This window comes from Geospiza fortis, unplaced genomic scaffold, assembly GCF_000277835.1.
Source record: "Geospiza fortis unplaced genomic scaffold, GeoFor_1.0 scaffold333, whole genome shotgun sequence".
Lineage (NCBI taxonomy): Eukaryota > Metazoa > Chordata > Aves > Passeriformes > Thraupidae > Geospiza > Geospiza fortis.
This window is the reverse complement of record NW_005054347.1, coordinates 2828609-2855901: the sequence shown is the minus strand read 5'-3', so window position 1 is coordinate 2855901 and position 27293 is coordinate 2828609. Positions and strand designations below refer to the sequence as shown.

The window sequence follows — 27293 nt, the reverse complement described above, 5'->3', positions numbered from 1 at the left end:
GTAGGCTTCTAGCTCTGATCCCTGTTATCAATTAATTTAACAGAACCCCTCTACACAGACAAGCACACAGAGCATTCAGACTCCTTAAATGGCAGGACAGAAACTATTTATCACACATGAATCTCAAAGGAAAGGAGAGAAAAAAAAAAGGTAGCTAGGAATTCTCCACCTGAAACGCTGTCTTGTTTTCTGAACCTTGGTGAAATAAACTACCTTAAACGAAAAGGTCCCTATGCTACTTTCAAAAATTAACATTATTGGAAAGACTGAACAAGACATTTGAGGAATTCCCTGTAATTTCTTTTGGGTTTTACTGACTTTTAGCAGCACTGAATCTTCAGCAGGCAAGGTTATTGCAGAGCAAGGTGTGTGTGTGCACAGACACACACAGACGCCCGCTCTCCGCACGTCACAGCAGCGTTAGCACGAGAGTTGTTTGGAAAGGATTCTGGGACCCTTCAAAAGGTGCTAGCTAAAGCCTCTTTGATCAGATTATTAAAGCTATGTCAATTTTATCACTTGAGCTCAAGTGTTCTGGAAAATGTCAAATCCTTTCAGCTCCTACAGTTTAAAGATTTTCAATAGGAGTGGATCTGGGAGGATGGAGGGCTGCTGCACTGACAGGCAGGAGGCCCAAAGGGAAGGCAAGTAGCAGCTGAGACAGAGGCTGACAGATTAGGGCAGAAGGGATGAGTCCTTGCCACCAAGACAGCATGCAAAGGTTGGCTCACTCGAAGGACAAAGCTGGTTCTGCATTGACCTGCAGGCTCCCAGACTCAGTGGTCCTTGGCCAAAGTCTGCTGACCGAGAAGCACTGAATGGCAGACAGCCAACATCTGGGACATGTAGATGGGAGTTGTAGAAAGGGCTTGTAGAAAGGAAAAGGGCTCTTGTAGAAAGGAAAGTGCCAAGACAGCAAAGCAGTGTAAAGTTCCCTCTACAGCAGAGAGTTTCCCCAATTAACTCTGATTGTGAACATATACTCTGCCAGGCTGCCTGAAATGTCAGAGACGCAAAAATGTGCGAGGGATGCAACCTCTCATGTCAGGACCAGGGGCAGGAGGAGAATGAACTACATCAGAAAACTGATAGCTTTTTCTAAAGTCAGCTCAATGCTACACCACTAATGTTTCCCCATCCCAAACTATCAGTGGATGTCACCCCAGAATATAATATTTAAAACCCACCACCACATCATTGCTTCCACCTCATTCAAGTTGTTTGGTCTCTCACTTGATCTTGGGACAATGTTTTCTATCAGGCACTAATCAACTTAAAACACTGTCCCATCCCAGCTAATGCAGTCCATGGCAGCAGAGAACAGCCTGTAGTTTTAGGCTTGGACCATCAAATCTGTCCAAGCAGTAAGTTACCCCAGCAGCACGTGAAATAAGGTTTAGAACAGAGGTTGTTACTCAAATGAGCAGTACAGATAAATCCATTTATTTCTATTTCAGACTAGGCTGCAGCACATTCAGTGAGCAGAAAGGACAGGAAAGGAGATGCCCAGCAGTCCCTCCACTGCTGTATATTAAAACACTGTGACTGAAATTTCTGAATCATTGAAAGGGTTGCAGGTAAAAAACTCAGAAACTGAGACATTATTTCTGTTAGGAACCATGCAAAGGCTCAATACAGATCTTAAGGAAAAAGAAATTCTCTCTGTGAGACTTCTTCCAAGTAACAGTGCTGCTAGGGGGAGATTCTCTTTTGTTGAGAGATGAAAGATGGAAGATAGAGAGAGCAAGCATGGATCTATCTATTTACGTAATTTAAAAGAAGGCAATTTGCAGTGGAGAAGCCCTTTGGAAGCTGTGCCCAATTCCATGTCACTGGGTACCTGCCCTCATAGATACCTGGTGGAGAACTCCCCACAAGCCCTCTGTTAACACAGCAGTGGTGAGTGCTCCAAGTTCAGGCTTTGTGTTGCAGCACAATTTCCCCTCTAAGTGGTAAAAGCTTCAAATATGCCTACCTTCAGATTACCACTGCTGCTGGGAGCACCAGATGGGACACTATGGCTCTTTAAAACAAGAAAAAGAGAAGCTACCCACTTCACACTCACTTTTCAATGTCACTGTTCTTACAGGTCTTCTGCATGGTCTCCTGTTTACTGCTTTCACCATTACTCGTTGAGGGCATTTCTGTGGAGGGAAGAACAGAAAAATTAGTAAGAAAACATTAAATCATTCCAATAAAATATTTGAGCAAGTCACCATTTCAGAGGACTCCAATGAGTCACTTTCATGCCAGTTCTTGTAAGATATAGAGAAGTGACTGATGCTAAGTGTCCTTGTCTGGCAGGGGAGGGCCCTCTCTGGACAGTGTATTTCTCTGATTCAGGGCTCAAAATACAACTGCTCTTCATAGTGATCTGACCCCCCCACTGATGTACCCATTGTTTAAGTCAGGATTTAATTCAGAAGGGTTGATGCAGCTGCCACATGGAAGTGCTCTTCTAGAAAGGTGGATTTAGAGCAAATCCACCCAGCCCAGACCCTGCTCTCAGCCTCTCCCATTTGCTGAGACCTCACAGACACAAGCAGAAAAATATATACCAGGTAACCAGAATGACAGAACAGTCTCCTCATCATGGCTGTTCCCAGCACAGGAGAGGGTGTGAGACACCAGGTGGAGATGAGAAGACGAACCAGCCCCAGGGTTGTAAGTTCATCATCGTGGATTCAGGTAAAAGGTATGAAGAAAACAGCTCATAGCAAATGTCATCAGGGCTGCCTCCTTATCACCTCCATGGCTACAGCTACTAAAGCTGGTAATACCTACAAGCAAGCGCTTCTATATCACAGAAAATAAATGTGATTGCCTATCCCACAGAAGGAAATGCCTGCAATAGATACCCTATGTTCTCCATTTAACCATCATGCCCTTGGCAAAACTGGTTCTGCTCCCTTCCCCCATTCCCACTGGCAAGTAGTTATATCTTGTAGGTACTTTCAAGGCTGGGAATCAAATGCCCAAAGCATGACAGGAACAGAACAGGGAACAAAATCATTGGGACATGTCTCTTCAGGTCGCTGAGCTTCAGTTTCCTTCCTAAGGGGGCTGCAGCAGCACTGCCCAGCTCTGGAAATGGATTTGGCATCTACAGCTGGAAAGCGCCAGGTTTTATTATTCTCATATTTCCACTAGGTTGCTGCTTACATTTACAGTGCTGCTGGCATTGAATAAAAACTCCCAGCAGTCAAATGGGTTTAACACTTCCCCCCTCCTTCTCAATCTGATGAGCTTTCAAGTACTGTATGCAAAGGTACATATTCACATTAACTCCTTTGCTCTGGAGTCTCAACTACAGGTCATGAATAGGACAGATCCTAGAGTTTCCACTCCAAAGGTGAAGGCTTCATAGTGGTAGGCTTTTCTTGCCATACAAAGGCCAGCAAGGACAAGATCTACCCAAAAGATACAAGTCTTAACATATCCTCTCAAAGGAGGGAAGAAAAAGCTGTTGGAAAAAATCCAATAAGATATGCACCTGTATAGTTTAAACACACAGCAGGTACCGCCATCACATTGTCAGGCTCTGGTAGCTTACTCTGTAATACAGCAGTTTGCCTTTCAGTGACATGACATCAAGTCAATGCAAACCCTATCTCTCATCACCATACCAGTTAAGGCATGGTGATGAGAGACAACTGGCACTTTTGGGAACTTCCCCAGCTGCCATTATTGACAATTAATTGTGCTGTAAAGTTCCAAAAAGATAGTGTGGTTTTATGTGCCTACCTATCTGATGAAACTCTGCAAGGGTATTAGTAACTACCTCTCCTAAGTACTGGCAAGCAGAAGACATGGACTATCTATCTGTCCCCCTGCAGTATATAAATTAACAATTTCCAGTTTCAACACTCACCGTCACTGGCCCATTTAGAAAACTCTGGCGTTATTCGAGTACTTGGTGTGCCACCACTAAAAGAGAAAAGGACAATATGCTAAAGGTTGAATACAAAAAATTTTGTTGCTCAGGAAAAGCTATCCCCTCCACCAACCACTCCTCTCTTAATACTTCTATCCAACAGTCTAAGTTTCAAAATGTGAGCAGCTGGCCAGCCAAAAAGCAGGCTCATGCTTCATGGCATCAGTGACACCACTGCATTTCTACAGAAACTCAACAGAATTTCAAAGTGCTTTTACAAACAACATCACCTCTTGAGTTGTAGAGATGGGGAAACAAGTCCAGGAAACGCACAAGGAAGGATCTTGTCCAAACAGCAAAACAATGAGTTAGGTGCAAGCCACATGAAGGGACTGGATCTCCTGGCCTCAGGCCCTCAGTTCTCTCACCAAGCACTAAGTGTCTGTAGTCACTGAGAACCAAGAATGCTCCTGCTACAACACCAGACTCCTAGCTGTGAAGGAGCTTCAGCATCTTTGTGGCCCTGCTTTTGGACTAGCATGGACAGCAAAGTATTGACCAGACCAATGGTTTGGATCCAGTGTGGCAAATGCCACTTTTCTATGGAGTGAAACCTAATTTTGAACTAGTGCTTGCGACAGGCTAAGCAGTAAGAAAATTTCATTTCACTGCTCTATCAATCACTTCAACCTTGACCCCACAAGATCACTCAGTGGAAGAGACAGAGGGGTAATTTAAGTCCTGTTTTATGCAGGGCAGGGGGCTTAGAAAGCAATCCTAGCTCCCTGTTAAGGCTCATTTTATTTGCCTGGAACGCTTCCCTGAGTGCCCTGAATGCTGGCTGCCTACATCCTCCACATATGGATGTGGGCAGAGCACACATCCTGCCCCAACCCACAGCTGAATACAGAAGGATCAGTTTGCATGCCCCACATGTAATTGGATGCAATGAAGTCACACATGGGATGCCAGACTCCTACTGTGCCAACCAAGATTCCAACAGCATCAGACTGTACTGCTAAGAGCCACATTTCATCATGAAGCAAGATGATGCATAAGGACTTGGTCCAGCACAGTTTCCTCATCACCAGAATTCATCCTCTGTCCAGCACTGTTCAGAGCAAAGAACTGGCATTGGCAGGGCAGTGGGGTGGCTCAGAGAGAGTGAGTGTACAGGGGGCTCTCCTGAGGCTGCACAGGTAGAAACAGACCCACCTGCTGGACTGTGCTTCTTGGTAAGTCTCTTGTTGCAACCCTTGCACTCAAGTGAACAGGGTATTTTCCACAAACTAAGACTCTCCAAGAGTAATGAACGCAGTAATTTAGAAAGGCAGAAATGATACTTACTTTAAAACAGCACCTCGGAGCGCTTCCCTTTCTTTGGCTTCACCTGGCTCTTCTCCAGTGCAAGGGATAATGTCTGCCTCTGTGTACCTGAGCACAAAGGGTTAAGGAAGATACAGCCCTGGTGCAGATAGTAGAAAAGCTTTTCAGATGGTTAGGACACTGTCTGGGATATGAAACACATTAATTCCAACTGGGAACACCTTAAGAAATAGAGGGGTTGGTATCTGCAAAGGGGCCTGCTTTTAAATTCTGGATTAAAGTTTTGTTTTAGTTGGAGAGAAACAGAAATCTTTTGATAGTAACACGATTCCACAGTTTCTTGGAAAACTAGTTCCTGAACCCGTGCAAACTTAACCTGCAGAATTTCTGTTTGAAGTACAGAGTTCTTTTACCAGTGGAGGGCTGGAGCTTCAATCCTAAAGGCTGGTACAGATTTCAATAAAACCTAATTCTATAGCTGTACATTGCCCCTCATCACACCTAAGGCAGTGTCTGTCTAATGCCCTTGCAGGAATTCTTCCTTGATGCCTATTACAACTGCTGTGGGGCAGAAGTCTGGTCACAGCTCTCCCAGAGCTGTGCCCAAAGAGCTTGCTCCCAGATGGAGAAGTTCCCAAAATCTGCCTTTAATGATAGTTCTGGCCATGAACTGTCTAATGAAAGAGGAAAAAAAAAATCAAATCTCACAGAGTGGAAGGTCAATAGTGCTTACTGCACAAACCCCTTGAAAACAAAAGGGTGTCTTGTGGAAAATAAACTCAATTCCTATCCTTGAAGCAGGAAAAGCTATCCATATAGAACAAACCTCGATGGAGGCAACAGATTGTTTAAGAAACAGAGAAACTCTAACTGATCCCTTGTTATGTCTCCTATAGACTTCAACCAGGTCTGAAGCAGTGCTGTATCAACAGCAGGATCTCAAAGGGACTAATGGGGAACCCCTCCTAGTTCAAGTAACATGGTAACTGGAGAAGGCTGTGTCATTTCCAGTAGGGCTGGACAAAGATTACCCCCCATTTCCTGGGGCAGATGCACCTCTGGGTTCCCTCTCAGTTAGAGCCTTTCAAAAACGATACTGTGGTTTCCCGTACTCGAGTGTGTCGTCTCCATCCACATCCAGGTCAGCATCGCTGTCTGGATTCTCCTTCCCGCTGCACATGATAAACCCAGACCCTGAAAGAAAATAAAACACACGGGTGAGCATTTGAATTGGAAATGAAGTGCACCAGATCTCCCAAGAAAGGTGCTACAGCACCAGTTTGCAGGCTGTCCTTTACTAACAGCCTCATAAAAGGTGCCCTCTACAAAGACAGCACAAGAACACTCACAGAAATGCTCTAACTTCTTAGATTTTATGCTCCAAATGCCCCCAACATTGAAAACGGAACATTCTCAACTTTTAGGTCTCCACATGAATTATTTTAGAATTGGAGTCACTGTAAGGGTCTCTCTCAAAGGCAGAAAAAGCAATGAAGCTTAATAGGAAAGACTTATTTTTCACAGAAGTAGTTAATGCAAAATCCACACTACTAGCAGGTAAGAGAAGGCCACAAGGATGTTCTGAATTACTTCTTAATTCAGATGCAGAGGGCAGGCAGAGGCTAAAATACAATTAGAAACAGCTTTTCAATTTTGAAATACATTTAGTCATGGCTTAGATTTTTAAAATTTAAAACATTTAAGAACAGCAAACCTGCTCCCACAAGAGGGGAAAAAAAAATCATACTTCTGTCATTAACAGCTCCTCACAAGCACTTACATGAACAAATTGCAATGCGACTCATCAAGAGCTCTGCTCTTCCAGCACAGGGGTGTCAGGCACACATCCATTTCCAATTCCAGCAGGAAGCAACCACTTACAGTTCCACCTGAGGCTGCTTGTACATCAATTCCCACTTTCTAACAATTTCTACATTTACTTTGGTCCCAAGCACATTGTAAACTGTAACCAGGCTTCTTTTAATTGAATCTGCACAAATGTCTACAAAGATGAATCTTCACATGGTATTTTCTGCCTAGGGTTTATTAATAGAAGAGGAACTACAGGAGGCATATTTACTCTTTATGAGAGCTAACACTGAATATGCTCCCTCCTGTAAGACTGGATATTAAGCAAAGACCTCCTGAACTCCAAGGTGCTGGCTGCAAGGTCCCCATTTGTGCTCAAGGTCCCCATTTTGCAGCAGATCTAAGCTCTTTGGGTACATTAGCTGTGCAGATAGAAATGTACTCACTGCAGCTGCCTCCAGTATGTTCCTTCACTTAACACCCCTGTCCAGACAGCAGAGCTGGACACCCGGCTCAGACAGAGGTACCTGCTGGAGCCTGAAGCACCTGGCACATCCAGAGGCTGGTGACCTAAGTCTGTGGTAGACCAGGGAACACATCCCAACTGCAAAGATTGAAAGGGTAAGGTAGATATTGCCTTGGCCTTGCACCAATGCCCCAAAAGCCCTATGGTCCCGTACTGCAATTATGGCTCTATAATAATGTTAGCCTGTATTCTGCATTTAGAAGCACTGAGTATTAGATGCATGTCTGAAGAATGAGGACATTCCAAAGCTTTAGGAAATCCTTTTCAGGCCTTCAAATGTCTGAGTCTGTTCATCCCACTGGGTTCTCACCAGCGCACTTAAGAGAAGCCCAGAAGAGTGAACTGTATTTCTAATGGTCTGCATCTGTGCAGACAACAGGACAAAGCAAAGGTCTCATTTCCAAGGATACCATGCAGACACAGGTCTTTACTGTCGCTCTCTAGGAACGGATGCTCTCACTGATTCATTAAGCCCCCAATAAAATTTGTTTATATGGATTTGATATTTCTCTTCCCTGAATATCAAGAAGGTCCTTAACGAGTGACAACTGTAGCATGACAATGATTTTAAGACTAACCTTTCCCTAGAAGCATAAACTACCTTTTACTTCAAAGTAATTGCCAGCCTAAATTTTTAGCAGAGGTAACACAACTAGCACCAACAATGCAGCACCTGTATCTATGCCAGGTACTGTGGGAGCCGTGCCTGTAGGTCAGCCCCATGGTGTCACTGGGGCAGCCCTTTTCCAGCACACCCCTTTCAGAGGGTTTCACATACTGGCTGTACACTACCAGCCAACACGTGTCACAAGCTGCCTCCTCTTGCTGCAATGGCTCATCTAGTAAATCTTGACTCATTCAGTTCATCACAATGTTTGGGAGAAGATTTAGAGGGGTAAGAGAGACCTGTCAAAGAAGCTGCATAGTCTTTCAAAGCTGCTTTAAAAGTCAAGAGTGGGCGATGGGGTGGTAATTTATAGGCATGGCATTTAACCTGCAGTAACACCATCCCCTGCACCTGGCATTACTTTAGCCCATCACTTCTCAAAGGCCATAAACTTTGGACACACAGGTCTTCATTTTTCTTGTAGCTATGGGAGACACAAATCATGCAAAGCTGGAGCTGTGACTTGGCCAGTCCCAGGGGGCGATCTGAACATTAGCCAGACAATGAATACTTGGAGCAAGTGCCTTGGTGGGGGGAAGGTGGCCAAATGAGTGAACAGAAGTGGGACCACCCCTTTGTTACTGTCTCTGCAAGGATGCCAAGCACACAGCAGACATGCATCTTTCCATCAATTTTGTTTCCAAGTGACTCAAGCCAAATGGTGGTTTATGGCTAGAGCTTAAGATGAGAAGATCTGCTTACTACAATACAGTTTACAAATATTAAGGCACCTTGTCTTCAGAATCCTTGTGTCCTTGCTCTCAAGACCTTTGTATTTAAGAAAATCCCTTTTAAGTCTGGAAGGAAAATATTCCAGAGCTTTGGCTGAATCTAGCTCTATTGCCTAGCTGCACTGCCAGCAGACTACTATACTTCCTAAGCAGGGAGTGTACAAGGGAAGAGTTTGGATAGCGTGTGTTATGACGGCAAATACACACTGGGATGATCTGAGAGAGCCTTTCACTCAGAGTGCACTGCAGAGAAGTTCTAAGGTTGAAATGAGGGACAAGGAAAAGGTAAATTTTCTTTTCTGATCAGACAAGAACTCTCAGACCAACACCTAAAGGAAGGTGCAATCAGGTGATCCAACTCTCAGTTTTTCACTTAATATGGAATTTTTTTAATGTGACCAAGTGCAGTCCACTGCAACATGGTAAAAACCAATGATGTCAAAACCGTATGTTAAACAAAGTAATCTCCATGAATCCAAAAAATATTCTGAATATAAGTTCTGCTATCAGTTTTAGGACTTCCGAATCTGCTTTAAATAAAAAGGAAAACCAAAAAAGCCACAAAACATGTTTCTGATACAAATCAAAAGATCCATAAATCCCAGTACTGCTCCTGCACACAACAAAATACTAAAAAATGGGATGCAAAGCTTGGCCCAGCATCACCTGGGGAATGAATGGCTGGCAACCAGCATCCTATAATACCTTTTCATTCTGCAGCAGGGATGGATTTTGAGGCCTGCTCCAGTGGGATCGGGTTTGGTGCCACAATTTCAACCTGACCCTCCTTGTCTTACTTCCTGGGGTTGCTTCCATGCACAAAGCCAGTGAAAACACCCACGCAGCTGTTCAAATATTTGACGTCTGAACTGCTTGACATTATTCATTCATCTCAGGCTCATTCAAACCAGATTTCTGGACAAGTGCTGTTATAAATGGATTAAGAAGACCACTAAATGCAAGGAAGGCCCAAAAGGATCACACCTGCTTCTCACTAACTCAGCCCAAATGTAAAGAGGGCTCACAACTTCCAGCTCCTGCCGGTGGTGTACACTGCCATCCAGGAGAAAGGAAAACGTGAAATGGAGTGCAGAGGACAAGAGCTTCCACAAGACCCCCTACCAACTCCACTGGGGTGATTTGCAATTCAATAGTGTGCACTGAGAACAGGGAAGGGTTCCTCCAGCAAGGCTCTGCTTCTGAAGGTCACACAATAATTCACAGCCATCAGCAACACTGCCTAGAGTAGAGACCTCTAAAGCCAGTGTGTTATCCAGAGGTCAATGCACGGGACCAGAACTTTATTCCCACGTGTTAACGAAGTGAAATCCCACAACTGAATGTTAACTTGTGAGTTTGACCCAGGAATTCATAAGAGATGTGATCTGTTATTCACAGAAGCAGCTCTGACTCTTAGGAGTCACCCAAGGCCTGAGGAATGTAATTCCACATGTGAATTTGAAAATGCTGCTTTTAGATGAAAAAAGAACACATCCAGTGCAGACTCTTCCATACCTTTCTTGTCCCTTGTTGAGAATTTTTTGCTCTTGCTGTGCATTTGGTAGGAGGCAACCCCTTGTCGTATGCTGCCAGCCCCAATACAATTAGCCTCCTGATGCTAAAGCAGCACAATTCTCTGACAGTCTTAATCCCAGCTGCCTCCTTAAGGACCAGACAAACAGGAGTGAACAGGCAGGTCAGACGCTGGGGCCATTAAGCAGAGAAAAAACAAAGTTACAGCTCTGTCTCCAATCCCCATTGCTCTTGTAGCCAGGTGCTCTGACAAGCAATTCCAGCACTGGTATTGAGTGGCACCTCTATAAACCCTGTGACAGTTTGGGAGACAAACTCGCCCATCAATCAGAATGTACCTATCAACATCACTTACCTAGCACTGTGTACACAGCTTTCTTTGCTTGGGCTGGTCTCAGAGCAGTCTGCCTGAGAACCAATTCTTGCTACTTTCTGAAAAATTTAGGTACTCTACACAAGCAACAGTGTTTCTGAAATACTGACTCAGAGGTGAGAAAAGCAGGAAAAACTCGCATGTCTCGTAACTGCTGCCAACTTCAAGCGCTGGCAGGCTACAGGAATCAGCTGAGCTTGAAGGTAAAAACACTTCCCATTCTTTCCATGCACCTATTAATAATGTCTGTAGATAAATCTCAGCAGAAATCCTTTCCTTCCCCTTCTTAGGGGAAGCAAATAAAATAAAAGCACTTTTCTTTCTCTCAAATTGTCCCCTATGCCTAAGCATCCTCTCTGACCTCTGCACTGCTTCTCAAATCTCCCTTCCTTTATGCAGTCCCCCTCATGAGTGGTCACCTGATCAACTCTCCAGTGAAGGGTGGCCCAGGTTAAGATCAAGAGTTATTAACATGATATATAAGCAGATTCACAGGACAGATAAAAGGACTGCACATTCAAGCACCTCCTTTTCACCATCACACTCAGTAGCAGATGGTCCAAGTGACAACATATGCTGCTTCAGGTGCTGTGACAGCACTGCTCCTGCACAGGCACAACTCACAGGGAAACTGGCAGTCTTAGGGGCAGACTGGGAACACAACCAGAGCACTGCAGACCCAAACAACCCCAGACTAATTTAATGAGCACAGGTAGGAAAACAGAGACCTACTGTGCCCCCCCTCTGCTCCTCAACTCCTACCTAGGCAGATCAGTTTTGGTGACCAGCTGTTCTGTATACATTTAATTATATGTTTATATTTCATTATCACTCCAAAGAAAGCCAGGGAAGAAAACTAAGATGTCAGTATTAAACTAAGATGTCAGTATTATTATTTACACCACCATTGTCAATGCAGCTATGAGATACTGCTCATGCAGAGGATCAAACTCACCTGGATGACTAACTTTTCTCCAGCTTGGCCCCAAGGAATGGGAGAGTGTGTGTGCATGTGTGTGTAAAAAAATCGATACTAGAAATATTCTAGAAATCCCAAATTTTGTGTGAATTCCATAAATGGGTCTAAACTGAAATCCATCTTAGAGGCCTGGAGCTCTACTGGGGCCTATTTTGGCTGGGAAGAGGCATTCATTCTGTTTGCAGGTAGCATACATGTGCTCAGGAAAGAAGAAAAGCCTCCCATAAATCTGCAGAACTGCAGCCTTTGCTAATTACACTCCCTGCAGTGACCCCCTTCTGTACAACCTCCCTTTCCAGCACGTTCACTCTATTTTCTTATCGAAATGGCACTCGTTGCCTTCTTGGAGAGTAAAAACAAGGAAGGCAATAAAACTAGTTTATGCAGACTCACGGCCAGGCCTCACATACTTCCAAGAATGGCTCTAAACTGGGTTTATTCCATCATCTGCTGAAGTATCCCAAACTAATACTAGGAGGACAGGGTGGCATAGATGCCATTTTATTGTAAGAGACATCTGGGAAGACAGAGAAAGCCACTAAAAATTCTTGAAAATGAGAGGAAAGCAAAGATGAGACCATGTTGAACACAGGTCTTTCTACAGATCCATAATGCCTCCCCAGCCTTATTTTTCAACAGTGAAATTGTTCCCCCACTTTTTCCTAGCATCAACAGGGATAGAATAGTTCTGGTGATGTTCCCAGCCTGTTGCAGAAAAAAAATGACATTTAAAAGCCAAGAAAAGCTGCTTGCAAAACAAGAGTTTTATTTCTCTGGAGCCAGATCCATTTAAAGCTAAATGGTGATTTACCTGGAAAACTGACACCCAACTGTGTTGTTACAGCACACACCTGAAACAGCAGATGCATCCATCTGATGCTGTCTATTAGCTCCCACAGGGGCACAAATGGGCTGTCAGAGCCCTGACTGCTTACCAGTGTGGATGCTTACAGGGATCTTTGCTAACAGATCACAGAAACAGCTGCCTTTAAGGAAAGGGGCCATATAATTTTATGACCATTACCATAATTTTGCAGCAGCATGCTGAACAAAGGGCAGGCAAGCACTGCTGTACAGGGTAAGAGCCAGCTGCTGCAAGGCTCAGAAGAGGCTTCCCCACCCTTTGCAGCATTGAGGAGTATTCCAGAGACGTCTTTTGTGTCTCCTGTAACCCATCAGGTACAGACTATGGCTGCAGAGGGGAAAACAGACTCGGACTGGACCAAAGGTCTGATCTGGTTTAACAATTCATGGCTGCCTCCTAGAGCGTTGTGCTGATGTGATACAGAAAGGTGAGAACAGCCTCATGTCTATCTCAAAGGCTGCTCTTCAAAACCTGGAGCTGAACTGCAAAAGCGGCAGCAACAGCCATGGTCTTTGCAGCTACAGCTCGTTTTCCACAGTTAGGGAAAGGTGGATCTGAAAGGTTTTGTTCCCCTGGGGAGAGGGCAGAAACAAACAAAAAAGGAAGAGGGAGAATTAAAGTAATCTTGAATCACTAAGCAGATTCACATCACTGGATCAATAAGCACCACTGACAGGGATCACAGGAATGTCGCAACTTTGCCAATAATAAAGCAGCACAGCAGAGCTCAGAGGATGACTTTTCTAAGGCAGCCGAGCATGAAGCTGCAAGGCTGGTGAACAGCTGAATGTGACACCCTGGCTTACAGCAGGCTGCTGCCAGTGGCGGGGCTCAATGCAGTTTGCTTTAAATAATGATGAGCACAGAGATTGTATTCATGGGGGAAAGGCAACCAAGGAGTGGAAAAACCAAAGGCTAAATTTCATAGGCCAAACACATGTGCTTTTCCTCCCAAACTAATTCTTTTCTAGGCTGGAAAGAAGAAAGAAAAATCAGTGCTAATTTAATCAATTGATCAGTCTATTGATTGCAAAACTGGAGCTGCTAGTTAGCCATGTGCTGTAATGCCCTCAACTCTGAAACCACAAAACACACCATTGATTTCTTCACTTCCAGCTCCAAAACAGGAAATAAAACCGGGCTTTCATGGAAAAACAACTTCCTTGTCCGGGGAGAAGATGCAAGCAAAGAAGAGAGGCCAGGAAACAGGGACAGCCGCATCTTGCGAGGTTCAAACTGAAATTAGTTACAGATGCAGTCACAGTGTCTTGTGTAAACTCTATCGATTGGGTGGCTGACAGTCTTGGGAGCCTCCATAGTAGGACAATCAATCCGGCTGCAGTGTCACCTGCCACTTTGCTGAACAGTTGACAATGCAATTATCCAGTGTGGAGGCAGGGAGTTGGCGTGTGTCAAACGCAGTTAGCCACTTTCCGGGCACTACTCGATAATGCGCTCCACCGCCGCGTGCAGGAGACGACACGCGGAGACAGGAGCTGTTCAGAGCCATTGAGACCTGTGCTCCCTTTTTCCTTTAGGAACATCTCACTGCCCCTGACTTAACAACTGTATTCTAAAATGCTATTAAAATCACGTCAATCAACTATTGTGTGCTTAAAGCTCAAGTCCGACCTGAGTGTCCAAGAAGTAGGTTGCAGCTCTAGCAAAAACTGCAGACCCTTGAGGGGAAAAAAATTAAAAATGTATCAGATTACTACCTTAAGGCTGGGATTTTCAAAACTACACCTAACAGACCAGTAGAAAACTGGATTGCAGAGCAACTAATGTCCGAGATCTACAAAACCTGAAGTTTAAAGGAACTGTCAACTGAAACACAGTCTGCTTCTAAAAAGGAGTAGTTTCAGGTGCTCTACCTGCTCCTTTACTCCCCCTGCTAAGCTGGTGTTACAACTGCATTTTCTGTTTTCATTTTTTCCCCCCTTCCTTCCTCTAGGAAGGGGCTGACAGACATCCCTTTTCATCCCCCAACTATAATATGTAATACTGGAAAAGGGAAAGAATTCCACTTCTTCCTGCAGAAAATCTTCTCCTGGTTAGAGTGGCTGTTGGTGTTACATAAATCAACCAGCAAGGTTTACTTGATTGTGCTCCTTTCAGCTAATGCATTCTAGCAGTTGGAATATAAAAATTAGATTATTTTATTTTTGTATGCATTCAAGTTAACAAAAATATACAATCAGCAATGAGGAATTTTAATGGCTATCTTCACCAATTTCTTTTTTTCCAGTTAAAATTATTTTTACTTTGCTAAGTCCCATTGATTACTTTGTGTTCCAAAATGAAGGAAATGGTGTTCCCTGAAGAATTATGTGAACTTCAAACACACATGACACTGGACATCAGTTACATGGCAGGTCACGCTGGCTTTTGCACTTAAGGTGAGAGGTTTTTTCCTTCTTAAATCACATACTATTCTGATCTGTTTTTCTGGCTCACTGGAGTCAACTTATGATATTAATATACAGGAAAATACTTAAGAGATATTTATTAACCACATCCTTCAAATTATATATGCAGACACAAACTACAGAGAAAGAATCAGGTGCAGCCCATGTGATTACTGTATTTAACACTATGCAAATAGACTTTGTTAGCATTTTTAGGTCAACTATTACCTTATGGGCAAGTACCTGCTCTCAAAAGAGAGAGGTGCAACTGTTAAGAAGTGGTTGAGCTATTCCATCAGACTGATCCGAATTACTGTGCTTCTGCAATGGAGGGATTACCAGGATTACCACTTTTACACAAGAGCTGAGGTAAGGGACACAAGTGCTCTGGGGCTCAGCAGCCCTCTACAAGGGGCATAAGGCACAGACTAAGCACTTGAGAAACATGGAATTTGTACATCTTGCCCACTTGGAACCTTACAGAAGGTAGAAGTGACCAGCAGAAGGCAGCAACCCAAACATAGGAAGGCTAAAATTCAAGGGCTGAGAGGCTGGGAAAGATGCTCAGATGTACAGACACATTCACCTTAGAAAGAGACGCTGACACTGGAAACATGGCAGAGAAATGCATGGGATTGAGCTCTTGCTAAATGGCAGGAAGATTAAGAATTTCATTTCAGCACAGATTCCCTGTACTCTTAACACAGACTGCTCTTGCACCCAAGCTGAAGTTTGCTTTAGCTTACCAGGGTAAAAGGAATGTATTCTGGCTCATCTACACAGCAGCAGCAACGATGATTCTAGTTACTAGACCACTCTTCCAAAAGGCCTAAATATACCAGTGACATCTTCCATTTCCCACACAGCCTCTTAAGAGAAGACACACATTTACTGTTGAGCTCAAATGCTTTTGCTGCATTTGAATAGATCAGTTTATACCCTCTTACCAGTATAACCTTAAATGCAGCCTGACTCTCCTGACATGAAAAAAAGGAAGTCTCCTTGCCTCTTGAAGCTCCCTGTATGTCTCATTATATTTTATCTGAAAAAGAGGGCACAGCTGGCTACTAGGTGAGATTCCAGAGCAAGACTTTAAAGGTTTGTCACCAGCTCTGCTACTATCTTTTTAACACTAGAGAAGATGCTTCTCCCTGCTTCAGTTTCCACATACTTGTCAAACACAGATTTTAAAAGTTTTGTTGTAGAGTTCCATTTTCATGAAATTGCACAGAGAAGCACAAGCAAGTTTTCCCTCTCTATTTGGAGCTTTCTGCCAGGCAGTTACCAGATCCAAGAAGTCACTGTAATCACAAAAACCTGTTGTTGAGGTAGGAGAACTAAAAAGTATCTATTTAGATTCTGAGGCCAGGACCTCACACATGAAAGAATGATTCTAATGCTGCAGGGACTTAAAAGGAGAACAAACTGGAGGAGCATACAGCTACTGCCCCAATGCTCTTTCTGGAACAACTAACCCACACTGGACAAAGGCTGGCCTACAACATTTGCTGCTCAAACTGAAGCATATATTGATTCTGTGTTGATAGAAAGCTGGCAGTGGGAGGACTTCAGCCATTTGCTAGAAACTTTTAAGCATTTTAATACAGTCCTACTTTCCAGGCAGCTGCCCTAATTGTACACGACATGAGATCCAATGCAAATGGACCCCCAAGGATAACTGTAGTTTGCTACAGCTTATAAAGGCTTTACCAAGTCCCTCTATGCATACACTTAGTTGTGCTATTCTTTTCCCTTGGTAAGACATTAGCAAATAGCGCCAAGCCCTTTGCTAGCTTGGGAGAAGGGCTGCATGGAGAAATAAAAAGAAATACCAGAAAAATAAAGAGAAACTTCAGAGTTAAGTAATCCCTGTGTGTTTCTCCTTCAAGAGTATCACAATCTATCAGGCAGATCCTTGTCATGTTGATCTTTCTAAGAAAGTATCATTCCCTGAAAATGCTCTGCTTGCCATTTTAGCATTTTTAAAGTCTTTCTCTCTTCTGTGTTATTTTTGATGCAACTGATCTGCCAAAGCAAAAGAAACTGAGAAGAGCAGTGGTGACTGGCTTGCTACTGCACCTAGAGGAAGGCTTTTTGGTGGGGGAGCTGGACGGGAGAAGAGGAGGATGGGGCGGGTGGAGAGAACTTAGCTACAATTCTTCAATTCTTTCATATCTAAAGAGGACAGCAATCTCTGTTCTATCAGACCGCACGGTTCGTGCTTTAAATGGTACTTGCTGCCAGCTTGCTTTCCCTGTCTCTCTCCCTTTGAAGCAGACTGGACAGCTTCCTCAAGCTGGCGTTATCACTCCCTCTAACCACTCTTGGCAGGCAATCTAATTCCCCCTGAAAAGGTCACCGCCATTTTAACTGCCTTTCAATCACATTAAGCACGCTGCCGCTCGTGCTCAGAGCACTGCGCCCGCAGCTCTCCTGACTGAGGTGCGATCGATAAACTGACATCCCGCCCAACACCCAGCTCCCCAGCCGCCCCAGCCCTGCTCTGCTCCATCCCCTCTCCTGGGCAAGCTGCCTCCCACAACGGACCAAAAGGGACCAAGTGACAAAATCCTCTCCTCAAATCTGAGGCAGCAGAAGGGAACCGCTAACCTGGCATTTACTAATCTTTGTCCCATCTGTTAAGAAACAGAAGGGTGCAAGCATCCCCCACCCCCCCCCGCCTTCCCTAGTCCTACAGAGCAGCAACTTCACAGGACAGTTTGCTTAGGCACCAGTCCAGACACCTTTGAAGCTGTGTTACAAAGAACAAGCCTCCCTCAAGCTTCCCTCAATGCAATCATTACCGTTATCTCTCCCCCCGAGCTGCTTTTTTTTTTGCAGTTACGAGTTATGTGTTCCACCCATCGATCCCTGTGTAAGACACTGTTTTAAGTCCTCTTGCCTTTTGACTGTGCTAAGCCGTTTAAGAGATGACAGCAGCTTCTATCAGTGTGAAGCTGATGTGATTCTTTTCAGATAAAGCACTTTTTTTCCACTTCCCCCCCTCCCTTCCCTTCTTTCAAGTAAGAAACATACACACAAAAAGAGACACTGAATCTTTCAAAGAAAAAAAAACCTTTTGAACTTCCCTCAGGAATTCTTTAAAGGGATAACCTTACAGTGTAAACACCGAGGGTAACGTGCATCCATTCTGGACTGGAATAGAAGAATTGCTACAAATATGTTGAACATTAAAAAAACCCTAACAAACCCCACATCAGAGACAAAGCCACTTGACGCTTTCACTTGCGAAGCCTTGTTGGCATCCTAAACACAGAAACTCATTAAAGGTGGCATGAAATAATCCTGTGCAACAAAGAGCTTCAGAGGGAGATGATTCAGAGACGTGGGGAGAGATAGTTACTGAATGTTCAGGTATTTAAAGAGAAATTTTAGTCTTGTGACACTGTACCGAGGCAGGGGAATATCTGATTATTTTATCAGTACAGTTTTACACTTTGAAGTACACACTTGATTTAAATGGAGTTTGGTATTTCATGCTGGTATTATTCTGCACCTACCCCCAAACAGAACCACAAACTCTCCTACAAACCCCTGCTTCAAGCAGGACCTCTGCTGAAACAAAGTGCGTCCAAACCCTATATAATTGCCAATAATCTTAATTTACACCTTACATCTTTCCAGTTTTGGACAGCAAATTGAATGATAGCAAATTTTAAGAAGCCAGGAGGACAGCTAGAAGTACTAAATATTTCCTGTCTGAAATCCTTCACCAAACCCAACAGCTTCCGAGAAAACACACTGATGCCTGCACTTCTCAGGTCATATTCCTACTTGCTGCCACAGCCTGTTCTTTCCACCAGCTGCCTCAGGTATGCCAAACTGTGGCAGACAAGTAGGTGTGCTATGGCTCTGCCACACTAGACCTGACTGGGGGCTTGTAGCTGTAACACCAACAGAGAAGACAATTTCCAGCTTCTAAGACAGCTCCTCAGGTCAGAAGAGCAAGTTTTTCCTGCAAGTGCTCTGGAAGCAGGAAAGTGTCATCCTAGGAACTTTACAAGTCAGAGTTTCAGCCTGTGGTTGCTTCTACGTTTTAGACCATCTTCCAGAAAACCCAAACAGGGCTGCTTATTCCCCTGATGCTTCTGTTTTTAGGAAGAAAAACCCTAAGGTCTCTCAACCTTACTCCAACTGAGAATCTGTCAGCATTTCCTATATAATTGGCAAAGAATTTTCCTCATGTGGAGAGTGATATGAACCTTGTCCCCTAACCAAAAATGATAAAAAAAGCCAGGATCTCTGTTAAGTTTGAGACGCTGCTGTAATGCTGCCCAATGGACTTGCATGCAACACACAGTGGCCACAGTGTCCTGCTCCCCCTTCACCCAGCTGTGACATCTCCTCAAAGCAACACACCATTAAAACTGAAATTAATGAGACACATGGCCATCTATTTTCCCCTCCGGTTTTATGTATTTCCCCATGTCATCTCTTTAGACATTGGTGACATCCCTGTAGCCTGGTAAAGGCTGTCTGGCATTATAAAAGACATTTGATTTCCACATCACTGCTACTTCTCAGCAAAGGGAACAGAGCCAAATGCAAAGCCTCAGGTGACAGGGGTTAACGAGGGCCTTGCCAACTCCAGACAAAGCAGTTTTAAGCATTAGAAAGCATCTACAAAACGTTGTGCTGTGCTTCAGGGCTGTAAATTAAGAATTCTGTCTGGCAAGAGCCAACACTGGCAGCAAAAGAAGAAAGACAGTCACCTTAAGGTTACCTGAGAGTGCACATAGCAGTCCTGAGTGATGGAGACCCATGAATGCAGCAGTCAGAGACAACAATAGGAAAGCCACAAAAGAGAGCATGAAAAAGTGTAACTTAATTAAAAATAAATGCAATCAGCCAGCTGTAGGAGATCACTCCAGCTTTGCTCTGGCTTTCCAAATTTTACAACTTCTTGCACAGAGCAGGTAGATACCCTGTACATATTGTCTGATTATCCCAAAATACTAGGTAGAAAGTTGTTAGGAAAAACATTTACCCAACCTAACTAGAGCAATTGCAGACAAACTGTCCACCTGAAGCCTCATTTGAAAGAGGGTCTCCAATATGACCAAGGTAACGGGGAAGATTCAGATCACACTTCAGTGAATTAACTCAAAAGCAACTGGGAACATTTACCAGTTGAAGATAGCACCATGTCCACACCAAAGAAATGGAAGAGCGCGCTCTCCTCAAATGCAGGTGTTTGGTGGGGATGAAGGAAGAAACCACTCAAGCACAAAAAAAGGGGAAGAAATGAACTTAACAGCTTTTTCTAACAAGGACTAGCAGTGATGACAACAACAGAGGCACACAGACATCCCATGCTTCCCTGCTTCAGACTGTAGTGTCTATGGTACATGAACATAGTCTAAGATCTTGCATGGTCTCATCAGGCCTCTATGTGGAATCATGCACAGACACAACTCTCCATGCACTCACAAAAAAGTTAGGCTACTAACACAGCATGTAATGGCATGAGCTTCACAGGAGGTCCTTTAAAGCCCAAAGAAGCTGCTCCTTATCATCTGCTCTGCTATAACCCAGCTACAATTTAATTTCAGAGGAAAGCAAAAGCAGATCAGGAGTGCCTGGTTTTAGCAGAGCACACGGCTGGCTTTTAAGTCCAACTCCTTTATGCAGTAGCCTTTCCCCTTGAGATATTTTAAATTAAAATCCAAGCTGATATAGGAAGAGATCACATCCCATCCTCTTTATTGAACGAAGGGAACCAGCATTCCTCCTCTCATTAAGCATGCGCTACGTGGATTGCTTGAGAGAAACTCTCGTGAGTGCCTGAGGTTCATGCCAATGAACAGTTTAGTAAATCCTCCTCTTTGAGGCCAAAGGGCTGAATGTAAGAAAGGGGCCAGGTTTCTAGCTAAAATTACATTCACCAATAAAGCTCACAAGAGGTCAAATTTTGCCATAACTCACTCTCTCCTTGGTAACTGATTTCCCCATCACTAGGGAAGGAGCAAAAGAAGGAGGAAAAATAAAATGTGTTTGTCTGAGAGCCCTAAGGGCTTGCAGTGCTGGAGGTGCAGAGCAGGTTCCTGGATTCTCATTTATCAACCTTAAAAGGGATGGAGTGATAAATGCACAACTGGCCCTTTAATATTTTATGCAGGTGCTAAAGCGACTTAGCTGTCACCTCCAATACATCACCAGAGGCTGATACACCAGCTTTCGTCACTCCAGGCTGGGAATTTTTACAATTTCATTTCTATTTCCCTCTCTTCACATATTTCCATGTATTTCTTACTATGTGTGAGATATAAAATGTTATTTTCCCCATACGATCTACCCATTCCCTCTTCAGCCACATTTCTTGAGAAAGAAATAACCCCACGCTTTGTTAAAGATTTGCACAAATTTTAACTCTCATCGCTCAAGAGGGACAAAAAACTGAAATTGCTGTACATTCTGGCAAAGGCTGATGATTCTGGCTTTTGTAGAAGGGAAATCCCCATGTCCCTCCCTTTACAGATAGGTAATGATCAACTTCCACAGGAGAATGATTTACAAGTGCCCCCGGAACACTGGCGCACCTCGGAATCCTCCCTCCAGGAGAGTAGTGGCCCGTATCCTCTTCTGCCCACACCACTCGTACTCCTCAAAGCGGTTGCCGTTCTCGTTCTCGATGTCCACAGAGTCATCCTCAGTCATGCACGAACCTTCTCTCTGCATGGGGTAAAGCAGGGGCAGAGCGTTGAGATGCACAAAATGGCTCTTTGGGGTTCATAACTTATCATGGGATGGGGAAGAAAAGCTGGGCTGCTCCCAGGACAGCTAAGTGTAAAGAGCATACAGCAGCCTCTATTCCCATCCCTGTTCCAACTAACCTAAACTAGAAGTAAATAGATACTGGAAGAACTTGACAACCTAAGATTAAAACAAGTTGCAAGTTTCATAATTTTTACTCAAGGAAATATAAGGTCTGGTCCCTACAGCAGTGCTGGTGTTCATTTCAACATGCATTCCCCTGCCTTGCAAGCAAAATTCCTCTGTCATGGAGGAACATGATTCCTTTGACCCCTAGCAGAAGTGTTCTCCTGTAACGTAGTTTTGGGCCATACTGATCAAAATACACCTCTCTTTATACTATGCACCACTTGAGGCAACAAGTCCTCTACTGAAGGTTTTTCCTGAGAAACGTGAACAAAAAGCCCTATGACATAACTCTCTCCCTCCCCTGGGGCCTGTTTCTCCTTCCTTGCTGTCTTTGGGATGAACAGCAAGAGAACGGTTCTGCTTAAATGCACTTCCCTGGAGTAAGATGATCATGCAACCTTTAAAAATCCCAGTCTGCTACAAAAGAACCCAACAAACAATTGTAATGCTGTCAAAGGCACAGATCAGAACGAACTGTTCTTCCTGTGCTACGTAGGATGCCTGAAGTCCTACAAAAGGTTCATAAATTTCAATAGCTCCACCTTTAAAATCTACAAATTAGAATTCCATAACAGCAGGACAGCGCATGAAGTAAAAAGTTGCTAATGCAACAGGACAGAAAAAATCCAGAAGAATCCATCTTCCCAGACGAAGAAGTGACTACAGATCTTAGGGAGACAGTTAGCATTGCCTGCAAGCTCAGCAATGTTAGTTTTTGCCCCACATTAGGACAACTACAGACAGAGCTGGGAGTAGGGAGAAGGGAATGGCAGCTGGTGATCCTGTTGCGCCTCTACCTTTGCAAGGCATTGTTCCACATGCCTACTCATCTCCTCCTCGGATCCTGACAGAGGCCGGCTGCAGAGGGGACATACCTGCCCTTCGTCTTGCTTCCTCCGTTTCATTTTTCCAATCCGAGCTGCATGGAGAAACCAGGGAAAGAAAACAAACAGAAAAGGAAGACATGTCAAGTTTGTAGATCCAGTCTTTGCTCAGCTCCAAATAATAAACCCTTGGCAAAAATGGTAAGATTTCACAGTGGAAAATCCCATTGTAACTCCCAATTCTGACCTCTATGAACAGTACAGAGACTGTTACTTGGCACTTTTCAGAGGAAATCTGTAACCTGCAGCTGAGCACTCTGATTCCACGGAGGCAGCTATTCACAATTTAACAACTAGGAGGAGAATATCTGCTACACATCCCATGGTAAGTTATTAGAATGGTTAAAATCTTTCTCTTGGAAACTTGAAATTGTTTTCAAAGTTGAGTGATCAAGCCACTGAACCCTGTTTTGGATTTTGCCTTCTGAGGTCCTCCCCTTAACATGTCTATTCTCTCTACAAGAACTTAGAATGTGGAAGGATGACGTAGCACCCAACAGCCTTGGACAAGATATTTTAAAAATCACTTCCAGGACCACAAAACCTCCTGTACACCTGAAAACCTCCTTCTCAGACCACCACAAACAAGTCAGAGCACCACCTTGGTAGCAGGCAGTATTTATGGAAAGGAAAGAGATTTGCTACAAAAAACTGAGGACCCATGCTAGATAGCTTCTGTCTCTCTACTGCTTTTATTTCATGAAAACTAGGAGCTACAATGCCTTCTTAAAAGCTCGCTCTGGGAAACAAACATGTTAGGAATCACAATGATTAGAAAAAGCAGCCAAGGTAGCCTGTTGCTTAATCCAATAGCTGGTTAATTTGAGCCATCGTTTAATGTGATCAAAACATCTGGAACCAAATCATTTGCATTAAAAAGAACTTCTGTCTTTTATTATGATAGCTTTAGGCAGGTATTACTGAATAACTCAATCACTGGCTGCAGGAAAGTCACTGTTTAATTAATAAGGAAGGTCAAAATTCTGAATGAGAGACAAGAAAAAGCCCAAGGAAAGCCCATGTGATAATGAGAGATGACACCACCAAAAAGCTGCATTAGCCAGAAATCGTTACTGACATTGTGAGCACTGCAGCATGCTCTGAGAGCCTTCATGCCTGAACACTGTGGGATCAACAGCTCCCTGCAGCCAGCGAGTCACAGAAAGCTTCTGGAATGCCAGGATGGGAAGGACCAGTGTACAGGCAAGTTTCTGTGGATTGTTTTCTCAAGTGCATTAGTTTAGAGCACACACATCAAGTGAATTATAAAGTTTCACATCAGCACAGACCAGAAAGGCCTCCTTCAAGACTTTCTTGTTGGCTTCCCTGGACTCAGACTCTCTGAGTTAGAATACACTTTCCCACAATTGGGGAGTCTTCATCATCCCCTATACTCTCTCATGCTCCAGCACTAAGAAAGCTTCAAATTAACCCGTGGGCATTGTTTTTCCTCACTTAAATACATATGTGAGAAAACTCCCTGAAAAATACATCTCCACTCCACACATGCTGGAAAGGATTCTGCAAATGTGACATTCCTAGAGTAAAAGACAGCAACCTGAGACCAAAACAAAAATGTTTTTGATATCTGGCACTTTAAACAACATAGACTCTCAATAAACACAGCTTTCATAGTTTCTCTAAATTTTATTTGCTGAAGCTCCACAACTCTCCCTTGTGTTGGGTACACCACACTGACAGTTCCACAACCCTCTCATTTAGGCAGAGTTAAGCCACATTCTTTCTGGCTTGTGCTTTAGTGCCCAAGAGATTTCTGAAGTTCTGGTTTAGTGCATACCTATATCCTTCAGCATGGCTCTTTCATTTAAGTTTAGGATGCTCTTTCCTTGCCTCACTAGCTCTGTAGAGCCAGCAAAAAATATGGAAGGAGGCTGGAATCAGACATGACTTGAACATTCCTCAGCAAACACCCATCTGGAGAGAAACACAGAAACAAAGCCTTCTCTATCCTGATCACAGACACAAATTTCTCTCACCTCATCATGTTTTTAACAGGGAAATGCAAGGAAGGAGCAGTTTAATTATTCTGGTAGGACTCCCCATGGCCAAACAATTCAGTTAGAGCAGTCTGCCTGGTGAATTTATTAGTATTTTAAGGGTTTCTTTACTGCCATCCTCCAATCCATGCACTGTAGCAGTGACAAAAGGAAGACAACTTATTTTGGATCTTCTACAGATAAATTGTTGGGACCATTCTGCCAGAACAAGCACCTGATCTGCTGCTGAAATGTCAGTGCAGAGCTGGAAAAGAACCTCACTCTGCTCCAGCTCTACACCAGACCCAGCAGCCAGCCCCTATCTTGGCTCATTTAGCTCCGCAGAGCAGCATCCCTTTGAGTTGCAATGCCACAAGTGAAAAAGCCACCGGAGGAAAGAGGTGTTGAAAACAAATCCCCCTGCCATTTTCATTCTCTGGTCATTAGCAGTGGCAGCGTCGTGCCCACGGAGGCCAAGGGTGCCCCTGGTGACAGGAGGGACGGGGAGGGAGCAGCCTGGAAAGCAGATCCGAGCGGCGCTGTCCCTGCCCGACACACGCAGCCCGGCCATCACTTCCAATCAGCGCGGCGGGGACGGAGCGGCCCCAAAGGCAGGGGTTGATTGTGCCGCTGTCCCGAAGGGGAGCAGCTCAAAAGAACACGCAAGTGAGACCACAGGATTGCTAATTAGTGTTGATAGATGCGATCATTTCTAATTAGCTCACTAATCCCTCTCTCCCTCGCTCCTGTCGCAGGAGCATGGAGAGGAAAAAAAGAAAAGAAAAAGTCATTCCCTCCCTCCCTCCCATAATTCAGGAAGATAAAAATGCAGCCAGTTGAGGACTGGATGTACAAAAGAGGACAGAACTTAGGGAAGGAGGTTTTTGCACAAGCCTGGCCCATTCTTATCTCTGACTGAACAAAGGTTCTATAGTTATTATTCCAACCTTCTGCCAGAAGGTGAGAAGTTCACTAGTTTTTATTAGCATTAATAATTATTATTAGGCTATCAGAGGGCTTCCAGCACCTCTGAGGCCTCACTTTTAAAGATGTACATTACCCTATACATGGCTCCTGCTGCAAGTGCATGTTCTCCTTCAGATTACATGAAACCGTCAGGCACCCAGGGAGTTTAAGTCACCACAGCAGATGAGTGAGAAAGTAGCACACAGAGGTGAGCAAGAACTCGGATACTCTGCAAGGGCAGGGGGTCTCAGTTATGGTCTCTGACTTAACCTAGGAGCTGTGCTGGCTTTGGAATTACTGCTCTTCCCTTCACTGATATGTAGTTCTCCAATATGGGGCTGTGCAAGGTGAGAGCTTGCTTGCACTGGAGAAGGAGCCAAACTGCAATCAACAGAGCCTCTGCTGCTGAGGGAACACTGGTACCTGCCTTCCCAAGGCGCAGAGACAAGGAGCCAAGCCACCACTGCTGCCTTATTAGCAGAAGAGACCGAGGATGTTTTCTAACAATGGGCTCTCCTCATCAAGGCTGAACCTTATTAATGCCCAAAGATCATGTTACTCTCTAGTCCAGCCAAACTTCCTGTGAGAAAAGCTAATGGATTTTAGTTTTCACTGGTAGTCCCCTCCCCAGGCAAAAATTCACCTTCAGGACACAGCACTAATTGCCTCAGAAGTGCTCTTACACCGCATCTAGCAGTGGACATTGCACCAACCTCTCCTGCAGCATCAAAGGCCATGATTAAGTTACTAGCAATATCTCTTATGGTTCCCTCCACCAGTTTGAGTGGTCCCCTGAGTCCTATGCAGACATCATTAGCAGCTCCTGCAATGGCAGGCCAATCAAATTAAGTGGAAGCATTTTTGTCTCCTTTCCAGTGAAAATCATCCAGCTTTATTCCTCCCCCACCCACCAGCTACAAAAGCACAGGACATGGTGCTGGTGGTTCAACAAACTGCACGGTCTACTTGGAGAGACAGGCTGGGGGTAACCACCAAAACTGGACTCACCTTCTCAGGGAGGTGCAAATGGAGCTTTGTAAGGACCTAGTTCACAATTCACCTGAGAACTTTGGAAATAACCCTAAACGTACACCAAAGATATTCAAGCACAAGAGCTAGCACCTGCTCTGCAAATCGACTGCAGGAGTCCTGAGGAGGGGCTATACCTACTTTTGTTAGATCTGTCACAGAAAGCTTTTGTGAATGATCAAACTCATCCACAGCATCTGATGCAAGGGAACAACAGCAGTAGTGGCAGAGTACAAAAAGCCATCTCAAGAGGAAGCAAAAGTAAGAAAACAGATGGTCAAGAAGGAATCCATTTCAGACCTTAAGTACAATTTGCTGCTCATCTGCCCAAAAAAGAACATTACGGGCCAGTTCACAGAAGGGTTTCAGTGCAGCTTTCAGATTTGCATGGTCAAAGTTCCACACAGATGATTTTCAGCAACC

The 27293-nt window shown here is 44.2% G+C and overlaps 1 protein-coding gene across 4 annotated transcripts in view; it reads right to left on the bottom strand.

Annotated features, from left to right (window-relative positions):
* The window catches only part of RNF220 (ring finger protein 220), a 210053-nt gene that overhangs the window by 24672 nt on the left and 158088 nt on the right, over positions 1-27293 (bottom strand). For 3 of the 4 annotated variants that reach the window (XM_014307895.2, XM_005423116.3, XM_031058698.1), the window contains 6 exons: positions 22792-22913; positions 21652-21784; positions 6298-6394; positions 5222-5308; positions 3872-3927; positions 2066-2144 (listed from right to left, as the gene is read on the bottom strand). In XM_014307895.2, coding sequence (XP_014163370.1) covers positions 2066-2144; positions 3872-3927; positions 5222-5308; positions 6298-6394; positions 21652-21784; positions 22792-22913 — 574 coding nt within the window. The remainder of the gene's footprint in view (positions 1-2065; positions 2145-3871; positions 3928-5221; positions 5309-6297; positions 6395-21651; positions 21785-22791; positions 22914-27293) is intronic. The other variant, XM_005423117.2, reaches the window with a different exon arrangement.